General features: G+C 39.1%; 1 protein-coding gene across 18 annotated transcripts in view; it reads right to left on the bottom strand.

The window, feature by feature from the left end:
- Positions 1 to 27028, bottom strand: part of DMD (dystrophin) — a 1311735-nt gene that overhangs the window by 631090 nt on the left and 653617 nt on the right. For 16 of the 18 annotated variants that reach the window (XM_077342956.1, XM_077342959.1, XM_077342965.1 and 13 more), the window contains 6 exons: positions 25932 to 26060; positions 21547 to 21717; positions 10773 to 10895; positions 8442 to 8579; positions 3634 to 3786; positions 2562 to 2744 (listed from right to left, as the gene is read on the bottom strand). In XM_077342956.1, coding sequence (XP_077199071.1) covers positions 2562 to 2744; positions 3634 to 3786; positions 8442 to 8579; positions 10773 to 10895; positions 21547 to 21717; positions 25932 to 26060 — 897 coding nt within the window. The remainder of the gene's footprint in view (positions 1 to 2561; positions 2745 to 3633; positions 3787 to 8441; positions 8580 to 10772; positions 10896 to 21546; positions 21718 to 25931; positions 26061 to 27028) is intronic. The other 2 variants (XM_077342971.1, XM_077342970.1) reach the window with 2 other exon arrangements.

Genomic DNA, 27028 nt, shown 5'->3' with positions numbered 1-27028 from the left:
CCTCCCGCTGCACAGCGCTTTTGTGGATTGCAAGACAGGGTTGGTGATGCTTTGGGCTGATCCTGCGTTGAGCAGGGGGTTGAACTAGTTGGCCTGTATGGCCCCTTCCAACTATGATTCTATGATTTTTAGATTAAAATTACTGGTTGTGTTTCAAATTAAACCCCCTCTTAGTCAGAGTTCTGAAAAACAAGATTTCATTTCTTTCTATTTTTTCCTAAATACAAATAGAAGTATTGCTGTAGCTTTCTCCTCTGGACATAATGTCTAGACAGTAGGAACATACTTTCCTGGATATTGGTTGACTTCTAAGCAGCTAACTGCAATGATTACAGCAGCCCTTGAGCTGTTGTCCTGCCTACCAGTCCTCCATCCAGCTGTATATCAATGTTTTCTGTGCCAATATGTGAGAAATAGGCAAGTGTTTTAATAGCCATTTTAGATATCATCATACAGAATATTTTACTTAGCAACAGACAACCCAACAGAGCATCCTAAACAGACCAAGTACACCAAAAGTGATCATTACTTAAATTTCAAAACAGACTGAAATTTATGCTGCAGCTTTTATTGCTGCATTAGGAAAGTGAATTGTCAAGTGGCACCCTCTGCTAGGCAAATGGCACAAAGCCATGGGGGATGCAGTGTTTTGCACTTAGTCTCTTCTTTGTACCCCAAACAAACCACCTTATTTTCCCCCCTTACCCCACAACATTGGCCATTTCAGAGAATAGCAAGAAAAGGAAGGAATCCTTTGTGGTCATTTCTGTAATCTCTCCTATTACCTCTCCACCAAAGCTGCTTGTGTGGCAGTCTGTACCACAGGGATGGTCTTGTGATCACTTGTGCAGCAGAACCAGAGGTTGCTGGCTGCTGTACTACTGCTGGCCTGTGTCAAAAGGATGAAGTACCCTACTTGCAATTTTATGGTTTTATATTTTCAGGTGAAGGAGCATCATATAAGTGAAGGAGCATCATATAAGATATATGTTCCAGTGCCTCTGAAGAAGATGCATCTACACATGCTAAGTCACTCAGTTCTCAATTAAACCCAGAATTGAACTTTATGGGCCTCAGATGTGCCACTAGATCCAAACTTACTTCTCACATCTGATTGTTAACTCTTGGATTTTTATCCTGATTTGGTGCCATTAAGACCGTTTATGCACTGCAGGTTTCATGCCGGGCTGCAGGATGGAGTTTTAGTCATGGCAGGTTGCCCCACCTCTTCCTGCACCCACATGGGGGAGCATTTGGCCTAGTGCGCCTCATCCATTCCCGATTTGTGCCTCTGCATGGGAGCTGGGGCACTGAAGTTCCCAGTGCATAAACGGTCTAACAGATCCTACCAACTGCTTAAATCCAATATCAGGCATACTTATTACCCAGTTACTTACACATTGATTTTAACTAAGCCCTTCCTGGCAACTAACCACCCCCTTGACCCCTATATGTAAGGCTTAGGGAAATGTTTCAGTATATCCGATGGAGTGTACATGCACACAAAAGCTTATATCCAGAACTAAACTTTGCTGGTCTTAAAAGTGCCAACAGAGTCAAACTTCGTTATATAAGATAGAGGTTTACTTTTATCCCTCTTAGGTTTTTTTCCCAGCTTGCTGATTGTCATAGCAGTTCTCCTATAAACTGCAGTTCAGGAAAAACTTTAAAATCACCTTCTAAAATATGTCTTAAATTTTCACAGGGCAATGCACATAATAATAAATCCTCACAACATCCCTGTGAGGTAGGGAATTCCTAAATGTACAAGTCTGAAAAATGCCAAGCCAGAGATCTTGTGAATGCCATGTATAGTACAATCTTTACTCACTATATGATATCTTGATTTCATCTGCTTTTCATAGAAAATACAATTGTGAAAATGGAAAGAATAATCATTGCATTTTAATAGAAAAGACCCAAAGAACCTGGGTGCATCCTTTATTTGAAAATACAATTCCAGTTAAAACAGATTTTCCCACACTACAGACTTTACTGAAAGGTCAAAGGTCCCCGATATATCACAAATTTTAAAATGTTGTACTGAAAAACTATGAAAACCTAGACATTATTTGGGTGTGCTGAATTGTTATTTAGACGGGAGTATAGATTGAGTGTTAGTAGCAGGAAGAAAATGTTGCAGTTTTCCCCTAAATGTGTACAGACTGAACGTTTTATGATAAATAAAAGATAATTAGATCTTGCATGGGATGACAAATTGAAAATACGTATTTCTGAGTCACACATGTTTATTGAACAAAATAAACGTATGGCAAGCTGACAGGTTTAAATTGGTAATGTCATGGGGGAAATGAAGCAACAGAAACCAATATGTATTTTTCATTAATGCCCCAAAAATATTTTTACCCATTTGTTATTTAACTAAAGGATGTTACAGCAAATCATGTACCACAAAATCTATATTGTACTGCAAGAGAGTAGTCTTTATTTGCTGACCAGAGCCTTTGCTTTAGCCAGGTTGGAATACCACTGGGAATTCTTATTAGGGGTCTGTTAGTAGCAGTAGTTGCAAACATATATGTTTGCCAGGAACAACTCACAATTTGTGCATAGTTGAGTCTTCGAAATTGAGCAAATTTGCTCTCAATATCTCGCCAGCGCTTGCTGAGCTGTATCAGGGTTGGTTCCACTGCTTTTGCAGCCCCATCCTTAGACAAGCGATCAGCTTGCCTCTGTACGGCATTCAGCTCTTCTTTCTTCTTCTCCAATTCTCGGTCAATTTCCTATTGAGCAAAACCAATACATGGCCCAGGAAAATTAGCTAACTAGAGCAATCAACTCCCAAGAATTAACATTATATTTCTTTTAGATTTTTCCCTCATATAGTTTTGACAAACAAACAAAAATTACACTTATTTTAAAATTTTAGTTTACATTAAAACAGAACAAACATAGGAGAGACTTGGACTATCCAACAGATTAAATTTAGCTATTTAAATGACTAGCATATTTTGGAAAGCTGTTCAAAGCAGGCCAAAGACTGTCTAATTTTTTTACTTGTGTTTTGTGGAAGGAACTTGGATCACTTTAATCTATAGGAATCATATACTAAATACCCATTGTGATTATCAGTTTCATGGCTAAAGGTTTGTTTGTGGTTTTTAAAATATCTTTTGTATACTATTATAGAAAACTCAACAGAGAATGAAGCAAAAGAAGACGATGCAAAATAAACAAGGCAATTTTTTGAGAACATGTAAGCATTCTTTAGACTTTAGACAATGATGTATGAATATGTTATGATGAAAATGAATGTGCTAACATGAAAAAGAGTTCATCCATATACCGATAAGTCATTTGATCATCTGGAATAAAGATACAGAGTCAGTTAATTTTGTTTATAGAAAACAGATGATATTTTAAAAGATAGTACATTTGACATGTGCAAAAACAGCATTTTTGTTAAACTAACATTTTGTTTTGTATGATACAGTATTCACAAGGATTAGACGGACAGTTTTACAATCAAGCATTAATTGCTTTGTAGTAAGAATAGAAAGAACTGCTAGCATTCTGTGGATTAATACATTGACATACATAGAAGTACATATATGCATATATTCACATCCTTTTTAGAAACTGAATGCACCACCACTTTTAAAATGGCATTACCTTGAGCTTCTGTTCATCTTGAGGATCTGGAAGGTCTGCTAATTTTTTCTCAATATCATCCAGCCATTTCAGCAGATCATCAGCCTGTCTCTTATACTGATACCACTGATGAGAAATTTCCAAAGCCTTTTTTCTTCTTTGAGATCTCAGATCCTGTTCACAATGCACACATTTCTTAGAATTGTGATAAATTGCAAATCTGATAAAATCATATGTGTTTATACACACACACACTAAAATACATATTACACCCATTTAAGTATATTTAAAAGGATATAAAAAGAACCAATAGCCTAGAATTAGAACTTTTCTATACCTTCCCATTGCAGCCCAGTGCTACTCTTGAGCTTCTGGGGATCCTTAAAAGCAAGATGTGGAAGTTTTCAGAAGAATAAATGAGTGAAAATGTTCCAATTGTCTCCACAGAAGTGCCCTTCAGTCAACAGAAAATGCCCATATGCTAGAATCCAGTAATTTTTTAATTTGTTTATGATGGAAATATCTAAACTATGTTTGTACTATGTACATAATAATATAAAATATTAACTAACTACTAATATATAGCCGTGTTGGCCTGAAGTAGCACAATAAAACCAGAGTCCAGTAGCACCTTTAAGACCAACAAAGATTGGCTGGTTTGGCAGAGAATTATCATGTGGCTGTGTGTGGATGCTGTGACACAGTTTACTAATGTAACAGAATTAACTTTTGCTTATATATTCCTACTGTTATGATGGTCAGTTCTTAGTCTGAGGAAGAGTGCTTGCACTCGAAAGCTCACACCTTAAATAAATCTTTGTTGGTCTTAAAGGTGCTACTGGACTCTGATTTTATTGTACTAATATATAAACATTGTTAAAGGAAATATTTCTACTTTGAGTAAAATGTTGATGTTGTAAAATGTTTTTGAATAGTTAGTGTCTTTTATTAATTTAACCCCATTCTTTTTTAGAGATTGTTGGTTGTAAATATTAACTTTTTCTGTACTGGATGGCTATCGAAAATATTAGTTTACCACTAAAACAGGAATTCAAATGCATCTATCAGTTAAAAATTCTAATTCATGAATGAAAAACTTTATCATTGCTTGTGATCATTTTGATGGCTGTTTCCAAAGTTTACAGATGAGCATTATGACCTGACCAAATATTTTAATCAGTTTTACAATATACTACATTAGTGTTACTATCATATTTGTTGTAACAGTCAAATTAAATTTATTTCCCATTCCTAACAATTTTATTTTCAGAGGTGGGGCTAGAATTTGCTTAAACTTTTCGATATTCTACTTCAATGTATCTCTCAAGGCTGAATGCCCTTGAGTCACCAAAATGGGAGAAAAATCAATCATTCAAGTCCTTGTAAACATAGCCACTAACAATCTGATCAATAACATGGATCTGAATTCCATTGTACTATAATTTGAGACATCACAGCTTTGCACAAGGTCTTGGCACAAAATATGAATTGCATATATGCCAATTACATCACTCAAAGGAAAAAATAAGAAAAAAATCTATAATCACACAATCAAGGGGAAATAAAATGTACTTTCTTACAGAAATATACCTAAAACACTTTTCGTTTTAAAATGATCAATTTTGACAAGCTGCATGGAAAATATCGAAAAAGCAAATACATAGTATTATTCTTTGGAATATTTTAAAACCTGCAGAAAAAATGAAAATGTCATTGACAGTGAAAGCACATCGTGGCTAAAAGCATATTTCCTTGCATAATGCAAAATAGTGGATCATGTCCTTCAAATAACAGTATAATAGTTTGGCTCTAAACTTGTAAATTCAGACAAAGTTATTTTTGTGGCAACTTTTGTGAACCAGAGTCCACAATGTTGGAAGTGTTTTTTTTTTAATTGGAAGACTAACTATTTCTACAAAGAGAGAGCAAACAGCAGGGTGGGAATTATTAAAAAGTGAACCAGGAAGACCCAGTTTTCTGGGACATAGGTGTGTTATATTCCACCATACAGCACAAATGAAGATAAGATCAAGTCAAGAGAGCAATCTAGTTAAGCAAGTGTGGACCATTTCCAACTGCTGATGAACTCCTCTCCACCCGCCAGTAGTGGGAGGGGGGGGAAGTTGAGTTGCCGATCTCCGCCATGCTGGTAATGTTGGTAATGTTATTGTTGTCTTTTAATGGGGTTTTAATGGGGATTTTAGGATGCTGTAACCTGCCACGAGCCGTAAGGGAGTGGCGGGAAATAAATATAACAACAACAACAACAACAACAACAACAACAACAACAACAATAATAACAACAATAATAATAATAACAACAACTAGGAGAGTCGAATGAATCAGAATCAGAAAAGTTCATGTGATAAAACTGCTCCTTTGTGGTAAAGTCCACTCACATTGTTATGTTATGATTGTTATTTATTGTATTATTATAATCTTCCATGTAAGTATTCCACAACGTTTAGTGTAAACTGCCTAGAGCCGTAGGGAAGGGCGGTACAGAAAATAAATAAGAAATTTTGTTAAATTGTCCTTTTTATGGATCAATGTTAGGCAATGAAGGAAGAAGAGGTGGGTGCCATTGATTATTGGCTGTCTAGGTAGCTTCTTGATGTTACAACAACACCACTACCACCATCATAGATACCTGCAGATGTGTGCACTTCTATTTATTTTATTCCCTTCATTTATACTTAGAGATGGGCATGTACTAGTTCACAATCCAAAATTCAGCATGAACTTGGCCCCCAAATCCAAATTCCAAGTGGGAAAAATCGACTAGTAAAATGGCTCCAGGCATTTCAGCCTAACAGCTGACAGACAGGCTCACACCCAATTAAAATTAACAGATTAGTTGTGGATGCATACTGCTCAGCTGGTTCAAACAGCAGGACCAAACCAGGCAAAAGTCTGGTAAATGCTCAAGGAATGCATCCTCCCTGAAATGGGCCAAGTTTATCCTGAATTCTGGCTTGTCATTCAGTTAATGCCCATCCTACAATCCCCCTTTTCTCTTCACCGTGGCAAGCACTGGTACAGTCATAGGGAGACCTGAACTGGCCAGTTCAGTTGAGATAATTTCTTTGGTTTGGTTTAGGGTTGGTTTGAAAACCACTTCAAACCCTCAACCAGAATTTTTAGGTTCATGCCCATCCCTATTTATACTCTGCCTTTCTTCTCAATGGGGACCCCAAGGCAGTTTATATATTTGGGTTTACCTCCTGTGCCCTCATGTTCTCTTTTTCACTTTCTTCAAACAATCTTGCATATTTGAGGGGTCAGCTCTATTTTCACCCAGGAATGGTAATCCATGATACTCTACTTTATAAAACAGTAAAACTCTGTTTTGTTGTATAGCAGTAAACAAATAGTTCTCTAGAACCGATCAAAAAATTAAGAACATCAGCACTCATCAAATAATCAACTAAATACCGAACTGAATAATGCAATAAATATGCAACTGGCTGATCAGATCATGTATTTTAACAATAAAAGGGGTGAAAGAAGAAAGAAGAAACATACCTGTAATCTTTCTATATATTTCTAGACACTAATTCGGTCATATTCCTTATTTTTCTCATTTACATCTCCTTATCCATGGTTCCTCTACATATTTGTGAAATGCCCTTGTGGGAGGAGTGTGTCTGGGGTGTCCGGCCTTGAATACAGGCCAATCAGGGTATGGCCAGCACAGCCGCACCGATTGGTCTGTCCCCTACACTTGCTGTCCTCCTAGCAACCTCCCTCACAGGGTATCTATTATGGGGAGAGGAAAGGACGGCCATTTACAACCGCTTAGAGACATCTGAGGCCTGCTGGGTTACTGTGGACCATTCCCAGTTATCTCAGACCTCTCTCTACCCCACCTCCCTCATGGGAAGTCTGCTATGGGGAGAGAAAGGGAAGGCAATTGGAAACTGCTTTGAGACACCTGAGGCCTGTTTGGTCACTGCAGTCCATTCCCAGTTCTCTCTGACCTCTCACAGCACCACATCCCTCACAGGTTGTGTATTATGGGGAGATGAAGGGAAAAGGTTTGAGACTCCTTTTGGTAGTTTTGAGACTTTGAGACTCCTTTTGGTAGTAAAGAGCAGGGTACAAAAATCCAGCTCTTCTTCTTACAAGGGGCAACAGTAAAAGAAGCATGTGGGCACATAACATTATATCGACAGTAAAAAAATGGAGACAGAAGCGGGGTGGACACCTGTGTATTGTGACTATCCCATTTGGATTAGGGCAAGGGGACATTTCTGTTTCTGTGGCCTAGTCACACAAGAAGGAAATGATGTTGAATGCAGAACTGGGAGAAATTGGTCCCCATAAGAAGAATCTCCAGTCTGATTTTCCCTTCAAATATCTGAAGACATGAGTCAGTCCTCAAGAGTCAGTCCTCTCCTACACTCAACTAAGATTCCAAACCACAGATTCTTGACACCCATCTCTCAACACCCTCATTTTTCACCACGCCACCACAACCCCACACGCAACACACATATTCAACCTCATGCCCTTACAGACTGGACAACCCTCCCCTTACTCTTCCCATTGCCAAGCTATCTCTATCTTAATCACTCTCTTCCTTTCTACCTCCCTCTGTCTTTGCTATTTCACCCCTTCCCCCTTGCTAGCACCCATTGTATCAACTACAACGGGGTTTAAGTCTAGTATTTATATAATAATGAGTTAAAGAAGCAGGGAATAACTGAATAAGAAGCTTTTTGTCACTTTTCTCACACTTTTAAAAATAATACTTCATTTTTCTTCATAACATAGTAAATTAAAAGGAGGGAAACAATTTGAATGAGTTTATAAATTATATCATGTACCTTGAGAGCATTGTGTTTAGCCTGCAATAGTTGTTGTTTAGTTTTTATTTCTTCTCTTTTTCTTTCATCTGTGATTGTTTGGTGAAGAGCATCTCCTCGCCGAAGCAGTTCTTTTACCGGACCCTCATTATCTTCACTCTAATTAAAGCAAAATAATTAGCATGAATTCTATCAAACTACCTCCTCTCTCCGTTTTATTGCTTATTTCATATCCTGTTTCAGGCCATTTCTGTAAAACTTTAAATTATTTTCAGCATCATCACGATCATAGAATCATAGAGTTGGAAGGGGCCATACAGACCATCTAGTCCAACCCCCTGCTCAACGCAGGATCAGCCCTAACCATCCTAAAGCATCTAACGCCTTAAAATGCATTGTGCAAGTCTTTGTACTAAAGATTTTGCAGTCACCACAGAGGAGACACTAGAAAGATGTCATAAAGGGAGGTAAGGGCAAAAATGGGGACACCCTTTAGGTTAAATTATGTGTGATTTAGTTTCTTTAGGACATGATGACTAAAAGGCCTCCATAAAACTTTGGATTTGGAAAGGAACTTACAGTTGCAGCTGACTGATCTATGCTTCTTCACATCAACTATTCTACAAGAAAAGGCAGAAGTCTGTTTCCAAAGATATGAGTATTTATTCAAGGAGAGGATTTCCTAGAATCCAAAAGCTAGTGTTCTTTTAGCACCTTACCAAAGCAAAGGCTCAGAGCAGGGTTTCTTGATTATCCTGGGTGAGAGTTATTTTTTTCTGTATTCTTAAAAATATTTATAGGGTGATATTACCATAAATCATCATATTGAACCCCCCCCCCTTCCCAAAATGGCCAATGATGGCTCTGGAGGCAGTAGCAAGGAGAGAGGGCCATGGGTGAGCATGAACACAGCTATAATTCTCAACCATATTCTGCATGGTTGCAACACTTCTGTGGTTTCTCGAACCCTGAAAATGTTTCAGGGGTTCTCAATGATTAAGAAGTTGAGAAAGGCAGGCTTAGAGAAAGAAACTGTGGTTTTAGTAACGTAGCAGCAGAAGAGGCTAAATTGGATGTTATTCATCCTAATGATTTCTTAGCACACCAGGAGAAGGATTGAATGACCAGTATGGAAGTGGGGAATGTTCATATTATCTTTCAAAAACTGGATAAAGTATCAAGTCAGTAATACTATCTGAATGACAATAGTTCTTTCAACAGAGTTTGTAAAGTGGTGCCTTGGTAGCTACTTGGAGAGCACATAAGGGTTAAAAGCACAGTGAAGGAAACTTCATCCACCAGCCTAACTGAAAGAACAAGTGCTTTAAAGAGCTTCAGCACATCAATATATGACGTACCAACTGGATACACTAGCACAACTGCCATTCCGAGCAGTAGAGACCTGGTTGGTTGCATGTGAACCACATACAGGCAGTTTGAAGAGTTACCAATGGGTTCGGCTGGGTTTGAGATTACCATTTGACACATATTAGGTAAGAAATGGCAATCTGGGTTTCCAAATAGTCAAAATAATTAAATTCTGCAAAATGTCAAGATATACACTTTGTTTTCTTTCAGACCAGAAGATGCAGCTTATTTAAGCTTTAGCATTTTCACTGAATCTTCAAATGAATGTCAGAGTTGTAGTACTTTCTGAAGTTACCAAGGATTTCTTTCATCAGGAATTTCTTTCACTCCTGCAGCCCTGCTGTTTGAAATAATGCTGATGGGTCTTTGTCTGTTTGGTGTAACTTTGTTGTTTTATTCAAATATTTATTCAAATATACAGTGATTTGAGCATTTTGGTGGCAAACACCCTGTCCTTCCCTGCCCATTCAAGGTTTCCTGTAGAATAGCATAAAACATCTAAAATCATATACAGAATATTATACCCATGTCCAGAATTGGACATTCTCGTGAAACTATTTACATATTCTCACGAATCCCCACAACTTTGACATTAAAGCTGTCCTTAGGAATCAAATTAAAAGACAGAAGTATATTTTTCTACCACAATTTCTTCCTGAAATGTAACACAATGTATGTCACTTAGTTCTGCCAATAGCAATTTAGAGTCATTATGGATTCTTCAACCTGTTCCTTATAATTAATCAGAAGAATAAGTGAAAATAAAATCTTAACAATGGGAAGTTTAGAATATATTAAACTATTATGATTCTGTATTATAAATGCCAAATGCAGCCCTACAATTTTGGATGAGCTCAAGAGAGCAACAATATGTTTCAACTGTCTAAAAAGTACAATAAAAGGTCAAAAGTTTTTAATTTCTGTTCCAACATTCTTTCCATTTCCATTCCTAGTTCATTCATACTTCTATCACAACCTATTTACCATATCTTTATTGAAGTCTTCCTCTTTCACTTCAACCCCCTGTTGAATTTCAGCCTCCAGTGGTTCAAGCAATTTTTGTATATCGAAGTCAAACTGCTCCAGTTCCTTCAAAGGAATGAAGGGCTTTAAAAAAATGTGGTTGGAAAATGAGAGAAGGAAAAAGGAATGGAAGACTGTTAACATTTTTATTACATACATAAACTACACTGATTTGCGCCCAACAGTTAAATTAATTACATGCACCACATTTTGAATATTTATCAAAGCATATTTTGATCTCAATATGTAGCACTACATCAATGTAGAAATTGTGGTTTATGGTTTTTAGGTTTCACCTATCAATTCCTTTGTTAGAAATAATATTCATCAAAACTATAGCAAAACACTATAAATCATTAACATGAAAAGGCATCATTAAAACATATAAAACATTATTTTTTAAAAAATGATATCTATCAATTAAGAAAACCATATTTATTATTTTCTCAGCTTGACAGTACAGTAAACATGCTTATAATGAATATATATCTGGGTGATATAGGAGGAACTACAGATGCAAATAAATATTTTCTAGTGCAAGAGCAGAAATTGTTTCCAATATAAAATTTTATCAAAATTGAATAATACCTCACTTGGGTCAAGAGGCTGACAGGCACTGCAGCCCTCACCCATTGCTTCCTAGCTGAACCCCACCTTTCCACTGCAGCCAAAACATGTTTCTGGCAGCCAATATAAACCACAGTCCATATTGGAAAGGCCAGATACTTAATGGCATCAAAGAGGGCTATGATGGTTGGCCATGACTGGCACTTAACATCATGGTAAAATCTCAAACACTGGGGCTGGGTATTTTATTGGAATATAACATACTGACATGGAGAAACCAACTGCAGGAACCTTCCAGGAGAACCTAGATAGGTGTCATAGTTATACTTGAGTTGCTGAAGCAGATAACGATAGAGATGATGGCTTTGCACGGCTGTCACGGGCCACTGACATCCAAAGACACCTTATATCACAACCAATTCTGAGCCAGAATCACCACAGAGTATGGGAGCCCACTCAGCCAATCCCTAATACCAAGCCATGTCCCATGGAAGATGTGATGGCAACCATGGGTCCATGTATACATCCCCATGGGTGTTGCATTGTTGACAGGTTTTTCTTCCTAAGCAACTCATCCACATACTAACAAGCAGCTAATTCCCAGAAACATCCATTTTGAAATACCAATCTCTGTTAGACTCTTCAAAGGTACTGACCCATGAGGCAAACAAGGCTTCAACTAGGACCAGCAGAGGTGCGGCCCATCTCAAAATGACATCAATATGGCATACAAACATGCTGAATAAACAATGTTTGAACACAAGCATTTCACCAATAACTGCAACAGAAGCAATATGGGAAACACACCAATGGTGAAGATCCAGGTGATGCCAGGTGCTGACCCCTGCAATGCCTAGCATTTAGGGGTAACCCAAGGAGACCCAAGAGCCTGTTAATGGCTATAGCAAGCTAGTACAGATGCTCCTAATGTCTTTGAGGCAAATTTACCATCCACCATCCACCATGTGGTAAGCCCACAACAGTCACCCATAGGTTGCACATTTTCTGCTTCATTAACACCACCCTCTCCCAGCACTGGTGGATGGGGCCCCCCTGGCCTTCACTTGTTATAGGACAGCTGGTATGGTCTTAAGCTATGTGTCTATAGGGGGCAGGGTTGATTTATTGTTGTGTAACCCATGTCATTTTTGTTTTAATAATTTCCATCAGTTTAGGATTTAGGCCTAGGGAGCCAAAGGTTACTGAGCATGAGCAGTAAGTTAAGTTGTTCATATATTAGTTGCAAAAGCCCCACCCGTCAGTCAGTCTGGCCCTGCAGCACGAGAGAGAGGCCCAGAGATTGACTGAGGGAACTGCTAATTCTTTTGCAGGTACTTGGTGGACATAATGGCAGGGGGGGGGGGAGGTTGCACTGTTTGAGATTAAGGCTTTTCCCCTCTCAGTGAGTCAGTCTGGCCCTGCAGCAGGAGAGAGAAGGCCCAGAGCTTGACTGAGGGAACTGCTAATTCTTTTGCAGGCCCAAGCCAGGGAGTGAGTTCCTGAGCAGCAGCAGCAAGTCAACTCCTGAAGTGGAAAATAAGAAGCAGTAGCCATTTCAAGTTGGACTTACTTCTTTCAGTGTGTTAGGATTTGTTCTGTTCTGAGTGCCCCTTTTTTTGAAGGACACTGAAGATTTTGTTCCTGTTAATGTTGCTATGCTCATAGCCATTATGATTTTGTTATATATCTAGTTTTACAGTTCTGAGGTTGATGATAAATATTGTTATAGTGAGAATTATTCAATCCCAGAAATGGTTTCTTTTCTTTTCAAGTAATTTCTCATTTTGTCAAGCCATAAAGGTGCTGTCATTTATTGAACTGAACCTTCCCCATTACAAAGGGTTACAGTTGGAGTATAGTTAGCTGTATGATTTGCCTGGTAGTAGGCAGCATAGTCCACTGACTCATCCCTTGCATATGATGTGAACAAATAGAGTAGCCTGGCTTGTGCTGTTTTCCCTTAGAAGTTGTTCGGCTATTATACTTCAAGTCCGTTGCCTGTACCACAGTAACCCTCAGAATTGAGTTGCCCATGTCACTCAATGTGACTCAGCAACAAATGTGTTCACACACAAGGAACATGTATCTCTGTAGTGTGTGTGATAATGGATGCATTAACTGCAATCACATACCTCTATGCAGTTCTAAATTTTCCTTAATAAAAGCCCTGTTTTTAGCACAGGAAAAGACTGTTCTTAGCACCTGTTTATTAAACACAGATATTCTATAAACTTTTTAATATTTACATATTCAAATATATTTAAAATATATCCTTTAAAAGAAATAGATCACCTGTTTCCAAAAGAAAGCAATACCAGGATTTAGAAAGTATTGAGATAAGGCTTAGTTACTGATTTATGTTATCTTATAATAGTGCTTTGAGTGTAGAACCTTAGTGACTAAGGCTACTTACAACTGCAATCAGCTAAATTCTATTTGTTTTCTTTCTTCATCACATGAGAAAATCAATATATGAGTGTTTACTTGCAACTTAATATAAAGAAATATATTTTAAAACCTAGACATACTGAATTAAATCCTAATTAAAATTTTTGCAGAATTTCCCTCTCTTCCTGTAGTGCATAAAATAAATTTCTAGGGTTACAGGACTCACACGGAGACAGTGATTTCTAGCTACTCCTCTATGCAACAGGCCCATGGATGCCCCACAACTTAGGCAATTTATTTTCCCAGGATCTGAGCTGATTGCTGAAAGAAAATGAACCCAAACACCCATTACAGTAGTTGAGATATAACGCCAAATGAACCAACTATTACATAGTAAACTTTATCCCCCCCCCCAAAGTTTAACTATATGTGAATAGCGTGGTACATTTTAAAGATAAGAGTTTAAATATGTTTTGTCTACTGCCTGGAAGTGTCACAGGACTCTTAACAAGAAACTAACAAAAACACTTTTAGGTGTCAGACATTTAAAAAATTTCAGCTACCGCAGTAGTATTAGCTATTCCTTCCTGTAACTTAATATGGATAAGATAGATGTATAAACTGGATAAAAGGTAAAGGTAAAGGTATCCCCTGTGCAAGCACCGGGTCATATCTGACTCTTGGGGTGATGCCCTCTAGCGTTTTCTTGGCAGACTCAATACGGGGTGGTTTGCCAGTGCCTTCCCCAGTCATTACCGTTTACCCCCCAGCAAGCTGGGTACTCATTTTACCGACCTCAGAAGGATGGAAGGCTGAGTCAACCTTGAGCCGGCTGCTGGGATTGAACTCCCAGCCTCATGGGCAGAGCTTTCAGACTGCATGTCTGCTGCCTTACCACTCTGCGCCACAAGAGGTTCATATAAACTGATACACACCTACAAAACTTATGATTGAGAAACAACTGTCAAGTTAGAATGGACTAAAAGACCATCTAGTATAACCATCTGCGCCAAGCACATTTTTTCAAAAGTAAATTCATATTCTATAAATACTTTAAACAAGGAATAAGGATATTGCAGAAATTGATTAGAATGAACAAAATGAAATTGAAATCTTGACAAATCAGAAGTAATGCTGGCTGTAAGGGTTGAGTCTTTGAAGGGCACTGTGCTTTCATGAACTTCTTTTACCCCTTCCTGACTCATTCAAGAGCTTATGCTGCATCCAAGACTATAATCATAGTTCAACCCATTAGATGCCCCCCACCCCTGACTTTGCTGATCTGGCCACCTGGATGCAAATCATAGTATTCTAATTCACTGTGCATGTGTCTGCCTTTGAAGTCAATTCAGCTGATACGGAATCTCACAACTCAATTATCAAGAACTAGATGAAACAGGTGTATTACATCCATTCTGTTTACCTGCGGGACCGCTTGGTTGCTTATGCCCCCTGCAGGGCCCTTCGCTCTGCGGGTATGAACTTACTGGTAGTCTCAAGCCGTTGGGATGCTCGCCTGGCATCGACCCGGGCCAGAGCTTTTTCGGTCCTGGACCCAGCCTGGTGGAATGAGCTCCCAGAAGAGCTAAGGGTCTTGTTGGAGTTGTCAACTTTCTGCAGGGCCTGCAAGACGAAGCTCTTCCACCAGGCATACGGTTGAGGCCAGGGCAGGGCCCGCTATTCAATCTGAGATCCCCCATGTCCATCTGTTAATAAATAGATCTGTCTCCCCACTCTCAACAGTAAGACAGTCAGAAGGCTGGCCCTGGCTGGTTGAGAGAGTGAGTTTAGTTAGTTTTTTCGCTTGCTATCTTGTCACCTTCAGTAATTGTAATTACGGGTATTTATGGGTTTTATTGTGTTTTTATTATTTTATTGTGTAAACTGCCGTGAGCCCAATCAGGAACGGCGGTATATAAATTTAAATAATAAATAAATATATAAATAAAAATTCTGCAATCACTACATAGGCTGTCAATTAGTCACAGTATTCAATTCAATTTACCATCTATCACACAAGCCCGGCATAGTCTCAACCCTCATTTTTGTAGTTCTGTCTCTCTTGCTGTATTCTATCATGAAGATTCATTGGTTGAGGATTTTCTATATTAGAATCCTACAAATGAGCAAGATCAACATTGACATGTGCATTTTCTGTTATGGCCCCCAACTTGTGCAATGGCAATTCTGAGAAGGTCAGAAAGACTCCTCTGTTTCTGCCATTCTGCAAACTATGTAAAACAAAATTATTCAGGAAAATATTTCTATAACGTCAGTAAGGCTTTACCATAACAGAATAATTCAGGAAGGGTTAGCCCCAGCCATGGCGACCGCTGGAGAACAACAAAGGTGAGCCGGCGGCAGAGTGGCAGGGCAGCCCCCAAGGCTGCAGCCGGAGAGGAGGATGAGGAGGAGCTGTGGCCCGGTACCGACTGACCCACAGACTGGTACCAGTCTCCGGACCGGGGGTTGGGGACCACTGGTGTATATTATTTGCTGTGTATATTATCCTGCTGTCACTGCCTTATTTTTCTACTGATGTAATAGCATTTTTCTGCATTGTATCTGCATTCTATACCATGTTTAATATTCTATGCTTGTTCAGCAGATGTTTTAACATATTGCATCAATTTACAATTAATCTGAGTGTCAGTGCGAAAGGCGATCTATGAATATAGTAAATAATAAAATACTATGCTTTTGTAGCATTTTGCTTGGACTATTTTGTCTGCATAATAAGTGTCCATTAGTTATGAGTGGGAATCCTAAGCATGAAACATGTTCTATCAATTTGAACAAAGTCAAATAAGGTTCATAAAGAAGCTTTAGCACTCACTCTATTTGGAGACCATTTCACTATGATATTAAGATAAAATGGCCAGTGGGACAACAGTTGGTGCAGAAACAGTAAAATATGATTTTATTGTGTGAATATGCTATACACTACCCTTAGCATGCTTGTGTGAAAGGATGATCTAAAATAAATAAATGTAAAAACATCAGACATTATTGCAAGTGAAGAAAGTGGTGAAGACTTAGCTGCAGCCGCTATTGATGGGGAGTGGGAAGGTTCCATGGCAGTAGGAAGGGCAGGCGCTGCACAAGAGTGTTGTGCCTGCATCATTGGTGCCTGGACGTGGGTTTAGGGTGCCTTAAAATGTGCCACATGGGTGGCCCTGCCTCTTGCGCCAGATTCACTGCCTGAGCAGCTTCCCTCCCACCCACCCTGTTTTGTTGGCTTTTAAGCTTATGCCTTTATGGCCACTGGATGATGTCTTTATATTGCATTTCATCACAGCTGGCGGTTTTGGCATGGGATGGAGCCTGTTTGGGGGGAGTTCAGTCTGTGCAGGTTGGGGACCGCCCTGTGAGGTAGCAGGGCCGACCCAGATGGGGAGGCTTGAAACTCGTGGTGCCAGGTAGTCCAGGGTGGGACTAAGAAGGAGGTAGGCACCTCTTCTTGGCACCCCAGGGCTTACATTCCTGGCAGGGGAACTGGGTCAGCCCCAGGGTGACACTGGCTGTTCCCATGGGCGGGATTCCAGTGGCAATGAGACCTGTGTTCCCCGTGGGGAACTGGACGGGCTCCAGGGAGCCACTGGGGTCCAGGTTCTTGTGGTCTGCTGACTGCAAGTCAGGCTCCCTCTCCCATGATATGTCAAGACTCCTGTGGAGTAATAATAAAGCTGTGTCCTTGTCTTAGTCATATGTAAATGTGTGCAAGTCTTCCTTGAGCCCAAAATGCCCTCCTGCTATTCAATGCCCTCGAATGATGGGGTAATAGCCCCTATGTGTTTCTACATGGCTAAATGATGAAAATAAATATCATGACAGATAACTGTACCTCTGAATAATTTGTGACACAATATTACAAAGTAAAACTAACCCTTAGTTTAATCCTAAATGAGAATGAGAGCAAAGAACTATTGAAGAACAAGAAGAGTTGTTTCTTATATGCCGCTTTTCTGTACCCGAAGGAGGCTCAAAGCAGTTTACAGTCGCCTTCCCATTCCTCTCCCCACAACAGACACCCTGTGAGGTGGATGAGGCTGAGAGAGCCCTGATATCACTGCTCAGTCAGAACAGTTTTATCAGTGCCGTGGCGAGCCCAAGGTCACCCAGCTGGCTGCATGTGGGGGAGCACAGAATTGAACCCAGCTCGCCATATTAGGAGTCCGCACTCCTAACCACTACACCAAATTGGCTCTACAGTCACAATGCTATGAAGTTCAAAATGTATGTCAGTGAAAATCTGTTCAGAAAGGCCAAACTAGCAACATTTACTTTGAAAAGAGGAAAGTCATCAAATATTAGTGAAGTGAAAGGGAACTGAAAGAAGGAGCCAAAGATCTTCCAGGCATTTGGAGGTTATTTACATATACAAAAGCTTATATAGAGAGAGAATATATAGAATAGTACAGATTAAACAAGTAGTGGAGAAATTAGACAGATTTATCTCTTTTTTTTCCCCTCTGTTTAGAATTTGGGGCAACACAATAAAATTAATTCACAGTAGATTCAGGGTAGAAAGTGCTTTTTCGCCCAATGCATAAAATTCTTACTTTCCAACTCTCCAGAAAAAGGTTTCTTCTTACTCATAAATAATGATCTGAAAACTACATTATGTGTGCCTAAATATGTGTCAGTCTTTTAAAACCCAAAATTAAACTTACAAAATTGACTGGTGCTTGCTCCTATAATGTTTCACACTCTGCACAGCAAATGGCATTGACATAAATTAACAACTAGTGAGGGGAAGTTCATTGCCCTCTTCCTTGCTGTATCCTCTACCTTACCTGAAAGCTTCCATAACCTTTCCCTCATTCCTGCTTGCTTCTGTCTTTTCTACCACCAGCCATCCTACCTTTATCTTACCCTTCTCCTTGTCCAACTTTCCTTCCTTCCTTCCTTCCTTCCTTCCTATCTCCCCAAGAAAACTATAATTCAGTTGCATGATGCCAGCTGAGATGAGTCCGTTTGCACTGAGGGGAATATGCAAGGTGGAGGGCACCAATATATCCCTCATCCCCTCTCCATACTATTGCAACTTTCCCTCATCCTAGCAAGTTCTATATCATCAGCTTTTCCTACATCCTTCTCTCCTTCACACCCTCTCACTCACCTACCTTTTAGATCCCCACCTCTTATATATTTACATAACTTATATCCTGTCTTTCTCCACAATGTTGACACAATGCAATTTACATAATTATCCTGTCCTCCATTTAATCTTCACAATACTATGAGGTTCGTTAGTCTGACTATATGTAACTGGCCCAAAGTTACTTAGTTTCCATAGCAGAACTGGAATCTGAGGTCCTAGTTGGAAACTTTAACCACTAGATTGCACTTGCTTTCATGGGGTGGCTATAGTTGAACAATAGCAAGCAGTCAGGCCTCAAGCAATTCAGGTGGTATCAAGTTGTTTGATGATTGCTTCCAGGCCTGGCTGCAATGAGTCCTCCCCTCAAAGGCAAAAAGTATCTCTTTCCTTTTAGAAGAAGTGTTGTTTTACATATGCCGTATTTCTCTATCAGAAGGAGTCTCAAAGCGGCCTACAATTTCCTTCCCTTCCTGAGGGCCAGCTTGATGTAGTGGTTAGGAGTGCTGACTTCTAATCTGGGAAGCCGGGTTGGATTCACCATTCCTCCACATGCAGCCAGCTGGGTGACCTTGGCCTTGCCACAGATCAAGCTGTTCTGGTTGAGCAGTACTATCCGGGCTTTCTTGGCTTCACCTGCCTCACAGGGTGTTTGTTGTGGGGAGAGGAAAGAGAAGGTGATTGTAAGCCACATTGAGACTCCTTCTGGTAGAAAAAAGTGGCATATAAGAACCAACTCTTCTTCTTTCCTCTCCTCACAACCACTACCCTGTGAGGTAGGTGAGACTGAGAGAGCCCTGATATTACTGCTTGGTGAACAGCTCTATCAGTGTTATGACAAGCCCAAGGTCACCCAGCTGGCAGTACGTGGAGGAGAGGGGAATCAAACCCAGCTCACCAGATTAGAAGCCACTGCTCTTAACCACTGCACTGAGCTGGCTCTTTTACTGGCAGAATTCAAGCAGAAACCAAGGCTGAGATACTACCAAATTGTTGGTTGCCAAGTAACAGTCACAGAGGGCTTCTGTTTCTTAAAGCTATGGACATACCTTTTATTGTTTTTTTTTTAATCGAATGTATTTTTTTTTTAGATTTCTGCAAACCTGAGGCATTTTTCAGGTTTGTTGAAAGATACATTTTGTCTGTTCACTTCTCTAATCTCTGAATTTAAATATCTTCAAATGGGGACACACTTTGTTATATTTTCTACACATTGTCCAAATAATGTTTCCCACTCAATGTCCAAATTATATCATTCATAAAACTGGCAGAAGCTTTTGAACGTTGGGTATAAGTACATTGAAGACTACTGTAATAGAGCCATCAGAAATTCAAGTTATGCTTCCACTTTTGTCCCACAAAGTATGATTGCATATATTAATTAATCTTTTGTGTTTTTCTTTTTCTGCAAATGGTGATATTTTATGCCCTAACAACATGGCTAATTCCTCTGCTTTTTGCAGTATTCAGAGCAAAATTGTATTCTTTCATGTGTGTTATTGTAGCATTGTCTGTAAGGTCAAATTATAACACCAAGGTATTTGTAGAAATCATCAAAATATGTCATAAACATTATTTTTAAAAAATAGCCTACTTTGAATATGCCTCCAAATTCTGAAATTCTAGATTCTTCTTTTCTAATAAAACAATTCCCTAGACCATAAAATTCTACCCATTGTTTTAAGTCATGATAAGATTGTTAAGATTCTTTTTATTAATCTTATCAATTTGAGGTTGATCTCTTACTAATCTTACCCTGATTAACTTAAAAGGAAGTTCATATTTGATTTTGTTCCTAACTCTTGAATTTTATATCGCTTTTCTAAAATGTTCAATATTTATAATCCTTGATATCTTTTAGCTTAAACTTACTAGAACAAAAGCCAAACAGTAATACGAAAGAGCCTGAATTAGAGTCCAGTGGCACCTTTAAGACCAACAAAGTTTTATTCAAGGTATTTATTTATCATACTTATATTTATCATACTTATATACCGCCCTCCCCGAAGTGTGCACACACACTTCCTCCAATACTGTATCTGAGGAAGTGTACGTGCACACAAAAGCTCATACTTTGAATAAAACCTTGTTGGTCTCAAAGGTGCCACTGGACTCTAAATTTATTCTGCCACTTCAGACCAACATGGTTACCCACTTGAACGAAAGTGACTGAAGAGAGATGACTCTCAGTCAGGAAACAGAATTGGCAGGCTAGTGGTAAAAGTATAAATAGATTCCACACAGAATCACATAAATTTAAGAAAGAACAGATTATGTTGTTATATATTTTATTCATCATATGTACATCAGTATTAGGCTTATATTACTTCTTGTAGAATCTATTGTGTTGATGCTTATTAGATCTGTCTGCTCACTCCCAGCAAAAGATAACTTGGCCCTCCAGTTGAAAGGGGGATTCTTTTAAATGCAACTTTTTATGTGTTATCTTGCAAAAGCCATAAAGGTGATGTGGTTCTAGAATGGTAACAGTCCAAATATGATACATGTAATGAGCACACCTACACACATATGAAAAGGGATCCTCCTTCTATGCTTTACGCTCTTTTCATTCTGCTACTTTCCATTTTGCAGGAAGATGTGTTCCAAGAATTGCACTCAGTCTGTTAGCTTTCTATTTAGTAAGAACACGTAGCTCCACACTGGAGCAATTCTTCCTACCTTTTCACTTTTAATTCTTTGTGAAATGGCAGCAAATCGTTGGTTGAGCTCTGTCAGTTTAGGCTCTATTACTTTCCTGCAGTGATCTCCACGGTTTGTCATCAAGTCTACTGCCTGGTCACGTACAGAGTCCACCTTTGGACGCATATCATTCAGCTCAGTCTTTAAGCGCTACAGTCCATGAGTAAGAGACAGGGCTTCAAGTTAGTAATAAATGCAGGAAGCAAGAAAAAGAGAGAAAGAGAAAGTGTGCAAAAGAATAAGGTGCAAAACCATAAAGCAAACTTTAGACAAATGTCTGTGCAAAGCATCTAGCCATGTAGCTCTGAACAGTATCTTACTTACCCCCCCCCCATTTTCAGACTAGTAGAAACAGTGCAATATATAAATACATATTTAATTATGTAACAGGTCTTCAGTATTTTCTCAGCTACTTCTTAGAACAATACAATCCTTAGGTGGAGAAACAGTCACTTCAGCGGAACAAAGGCTTTAATTCTGAACCACTTTACACCTAACAAATATTTAGACAAGTGTTATGTGAAGAAATCAGATTAACAATATAACTTTTCACCTACAGCTGCTGATGTTATATTGAAATGAACGTCAATGACCTAATGTTAAATCTTAGCTACTCATAAATATAGGTAATCAGGCCTGTAAAGAAAACCATTGAATTAATAGATAAAAGGAACTATATTAAAAATTTTAAAGTCAGTATAGTGCAGGTTTAGGATTAGAGATGGGCGCAAACCTAAAAGTAGAGAGCCAATGTAGTATAGTGGTTAAAATCACCTCTAATCTGGAGAATTGGGTTTGATTCCCCACTTCTCCATATGAAGCCGTCTAAGTGACTTTGGCTCATTCACATTTCTATCGGAGCTTCCTCTGCCCCACTTTCCTCACAGGGTGGCTGCGGAAGGGGAGGAAGGGAAGGTGATTATAAGCCACTTAGACCGTTTATGCACTGGAAGTTTCATGCTGGGCTGAAGGCTGGAGTTTTAGTCGTGGCAGGTTGTCCCACCTCTCCCTGCACTCACACAGGAGAGCATTTGGCCCAGTGCACCTCATCCACCTCTGATTTGTGCTCCTGCATGGGAGCTGGGACAGTGAAGTTCCCAATGCGTAAATGGTCTTAGAGACTGGGTAATAAAAAGTAGGATTTAAAAACCAACTCATCTTCTAAAAAAATCAGTTGGGGTCCACCTTTAAACAGAACCTGTGTGAGTTTGGTGCCTCCTTTCTCCTGGCTATGGCAAGTGTGCAGCTTTTTAACCTGTCTATTTCACTTCAAAGTGATGGGATTAATGATTTGCAGCGATTTAAACCATCCAGATGATGTGCAGACCCACTCTTAGGCTTAAATGGCTGGCAGCTATTCTATCCCTAGTTAGAATATTGTACTAATCTGAGAAACACAAGTTCAAATCCCCACCTGCCTCAGAAGCTTGCTTGCTGGCTGTGCTCTTAGTCTATTATCCCTCACAGGGTTGTTATACAGAAAAACTAGAAAAGAGGAGAATGGAACAAACTGTTTTGGAACCCCACTGTAAATGAAGGAAATGATTACGCTGTGCTTGAAATATTTACACAAGATATGAGCATGTTTAATGCTCCATTTAATTCAAGTGTACAATTTATACATAGGCAAGAAGATTCCATCCCTGACAATTTCAATTATTTTAAACTTCAACTCAATTACAATATATCAGCTTCAGCCTTCTTTCATCTTGTTGTTGTTGTTGTTGTTGTTATTTCAATTTATTTCCCGCCACTCCCAAATGGCTCGTGGTGGGTTACAATGTCTTAAACCTGTAATGTGGTCTACTCTGTGCAGGCTGAGTAAAGATCATTCAGCTAATGGTGTTTTCTGGGCTCATTGATTTACATAATTTGTACTCCCAGAAGACTCAGTGTGGCTTAAGAGCTATACTGATAAGACCCCATAAGATATTCTGTAGAAGAAAACAATCACGCCAGTTTTGTCAAAAAAGTTTTGTAAATATGACTGTTTTCTAATCTTGATTATTTGTGATAGTTTGTTTTTGCATTACATTCCACAGCATCAGAATGCTACCGGGAAGGGGGGAATGCCTGGATTCTGTACTGTTATATTGCATTTAAATTATTACAAAACCTCAAGATGTTTCAGAGGCGTAGAGTTTAACATTAAAAACATTCTAAAAGTGTGAGTGATGAATATATATATATATAACAGGATATAAAATGACATCTCGCAATGACTAAAAAAAAAATCTTTCTGGGATAACACAGCCTACCATGGTTGCTTGTAACTTACTTCAGGAATACTTCTGCAAGTGGCCAGAAAGAGCTTCCAAGGGACATAAACAATCAATACAGCCACATCTGTCCAGGCTCAATCTGAGCACCTTGTTGCTTAGGAGTAAACTGAACTGATCCTTTACTTGCCTAACAGCTTAATTAGTTTAGCTGCCTGTGGAACCAGCCCTGATAATATAGTCCACTGTAACTATCTTTAGACAGCACAAGAACAGAATTCATTAAGCAAAAGGGCAATTCTCATCTATGTCATATCCTGACAGAGCTGTTTCAGGTGATTTCACTCTGCTAGAAAAGAAGAAGAAGAAGAAGAAGAAGAGTTGGTTCTTATATGCCGCTTTTCCCTACCCTAAGGAGGCTCAAAGCGGCTTACAGTCGCCATCCCATTCCTCTCCTAATTGAGCTGAATGTAAATGATGTACAGAAAGTCTAGTTTTTGAAATTATGTCAGAGCTTGAAATGGTGGTTTTACTTTTAATAAATGGGATACTTATCAAGAAACATATCTTCTTATAAGATAAGTTCATTTACTTCAATCTGGAAGATTTCAAATAGCTATATACATTTCAAATATATTATTATTATTATTATTATTATTATTATTATTGAATTTATTATTACAAATCAATATATGTGTGTGTGTGGGTGTGTGTGCGTGTATATATATGTGTGTTTATATATATACTAGTAATTAAGCCCACTGTAGCTGCAATACAGCGGGCGCTAGCTGTTTGTCCTGCCCCCCCCGCGGCGCGGCCTACCCGGGCGATCAGAGTCCATGGTGGGGGCTGCGCTGATGCTGGCGGTGGCGGTGGATCCTCCGTCGTCGCCGGGTCTGCCTCCGCTCGCGGTTCCTGCGCCGCCGCCGCTGTTCTGTTCAGCGGTACCGCGACCAGCTCCGTGGCGGGCGGCCTGAGGCGCTAGGCAATGGAGCAACTGCGAGCTGCGCTTCCTTGTCGCCTGAGCGGGAATTGGAGAGGCCAATCGGCAGGCGCAAAGTGCCTGTCGATTGGCCACGCCGATGGTCTGTCCGGGGGAAGGGGCCAATCGGCACCCTTCCTCATCCCAGACAGAGCTCACCCTAACTCCTCCCCCTAAGCCCTTACGGTTTTATTTAGTCCGCGGTGCCCGCGGCGCCGCGGGCGGAGTTAGGATGTAATAAAGGATGGCCAAGACTTACCTGGGCCATGGTTGATGCAACGTGCAAAAGGGAGCAAGGCAAGCCCACAGCGCCTATAAAAAGCGCCATATGTATGGGCTCAGACTCCGAGTATTGTTTTATAATTTATTGTGGTGTTTAATCATTGTAACTCGTTCTGAGCAATCTTGCCGGAAGCAGCGATTAATAAATCAAATAAATAAATAATAGCACCATGTGAATCTTTAGGAAATGAAGTCCCAAATTTCCCAAAGAATGGTTAAGTATAATGCTTACTAAGGTCGTAAGGGAAAATTAGCCAGTCCAATTCTAACATAATATTGCTGGGTATCACAGTAAATATTTCTTATAAATTACATGTTAAGTTATTGTTAGATACTCTTTTTCTATAGAAGATATATTTCTATATATCCCCTTCAAAAAGCAAACTATATCTGGTCATATTACATAAATTATCAATACAATGTCGTCAAGTGAAATCAATGCTTGGAAAGTTAAAACTTTTGAAATTATATATATATATATATATATATATATATATATATATATATATATATATATATATATATATATATATATATATATATATAATTTCAATAGATAATTTTTAGAAGAAAAGGAATTTGATAAAAGAAGCATGCCTATAAAGCCTTAAAAAAATAAAAACCTTGTGTTTTGTGAAGTTATAGCTTTAACAATGTGTCCCACTCATTATGACATTCCAGGTAACAGTAGAAGGGGAGGACTCATTGGGGGGGGGTATTGAAGGGGGTTTATCATTACATTTGTAATGTTATTAAGCAATTTTAATGCAGTCAGAAAATGCCTTTGTCAAGAGGAAAAAATCATATGAAACCTGTTGGGGAAAATCCTGGATATGCCACATTCATTAGATTTATATTGTATTAGATTTATAATGATTTACCTTAATAATTTCTTCCTTTTGCTGAGGTAACTGGGTTTCAGATTCATCCAAGAGTATTTCTGCCCGATACATCCAGGTAGTGACGTTAGCCACATTCTGATCAAAAGTCTCCATGTTTTTCTGGTATGCCTGTACACAGATAAATTGAGGGAATATTTCCCTAATAAAGGAACAGCTGAACCAAAGAAGAGTATGATTATGAAAACACTATAAATATTGCGCAGGTCATCAGAACTGAGAACTAATTAGTTAATTACCGGCCTGACTAGAATCTGGAAGCCTCTGAAGGATCAAAATGGGTTAAGAGCTGTAAACAGAGTGGTGGAGGAGAAGTTCCTTGGGAGTGTTCCCAGATCCCTCCATTTCCAGAGCAAAATGGACAGGTCAATCCCCTGATCCAAAGAGTGGGCGTTGTGGCCTTTACACCTCTCTAATACTCTGCATTTTATTACATTCAAAAGTATCTACTAACCAACCATTGAAATAAAATGCTTTGCATGATTTGAATAGAAACTGTGGTACATGAGGTCACATTTAGCATGCTTCAATATTATATTGGTTTAGTGATGGCCAGCCATTTTCATACCTGCTGACTAAGGAGAAGGAGAACATCATCAAGTAGATGTTCAATTGGAAAGATTTTTGATTAGAAAGAAAATGAAAATAAATAAAATGCATACACACACTGAAACAAAAAACAAGAACTAAGAAAACAGGGAAGAAGGGCAGAGATTTCTCGCAAAGTGTAATAATCACCAATCTTGGAGAGGCCCATGGAAGCAGTAGTTGGAGATCAAAATAGCCAGCATTTTGGGAAGCAAAAGTGTAGACCCATAGGCAAATGGGTGTGTGAGAAGGGATCCAAGGCACGTGTGCAGATACACACACACACACACACATGGATAACAGGGCACCATAGTTATAGGGCAATATGTACCCCAAGAGAGCTTGTAAACCTAAACTGCCCTGAGTCCATTCTGGGGAGAGGCAGTGTATAAATCAAATTATTATATATAAAAATAAAACCTGAGAAAAAGGAACCGTAAAACTTAGGTTTAGCACTGAATTCTATATGGGTGCTGCCTGGGAATGTAATG

The sequence above is a fragment of the Paroedura picta genome, chromosome 6 (assembly GCF_049243985.1).
Source record: "Paroedura picta isolate Pp20150507F chromosome 6, Ppicta_v3.0, whole genome shotgun sequence".
Classification (NCBI taxonomy): Eukaryota; Metazoa; Chordata; class Lepidosauria; order Squamata; family Gekkonidae; genus Paroedura; species Paroedura picta.
The sequence above is the reverse complement of the archived record's forward strand: the minus strand, read 5'-3'. Positions and strand labels throughout refer to the sequence as shown.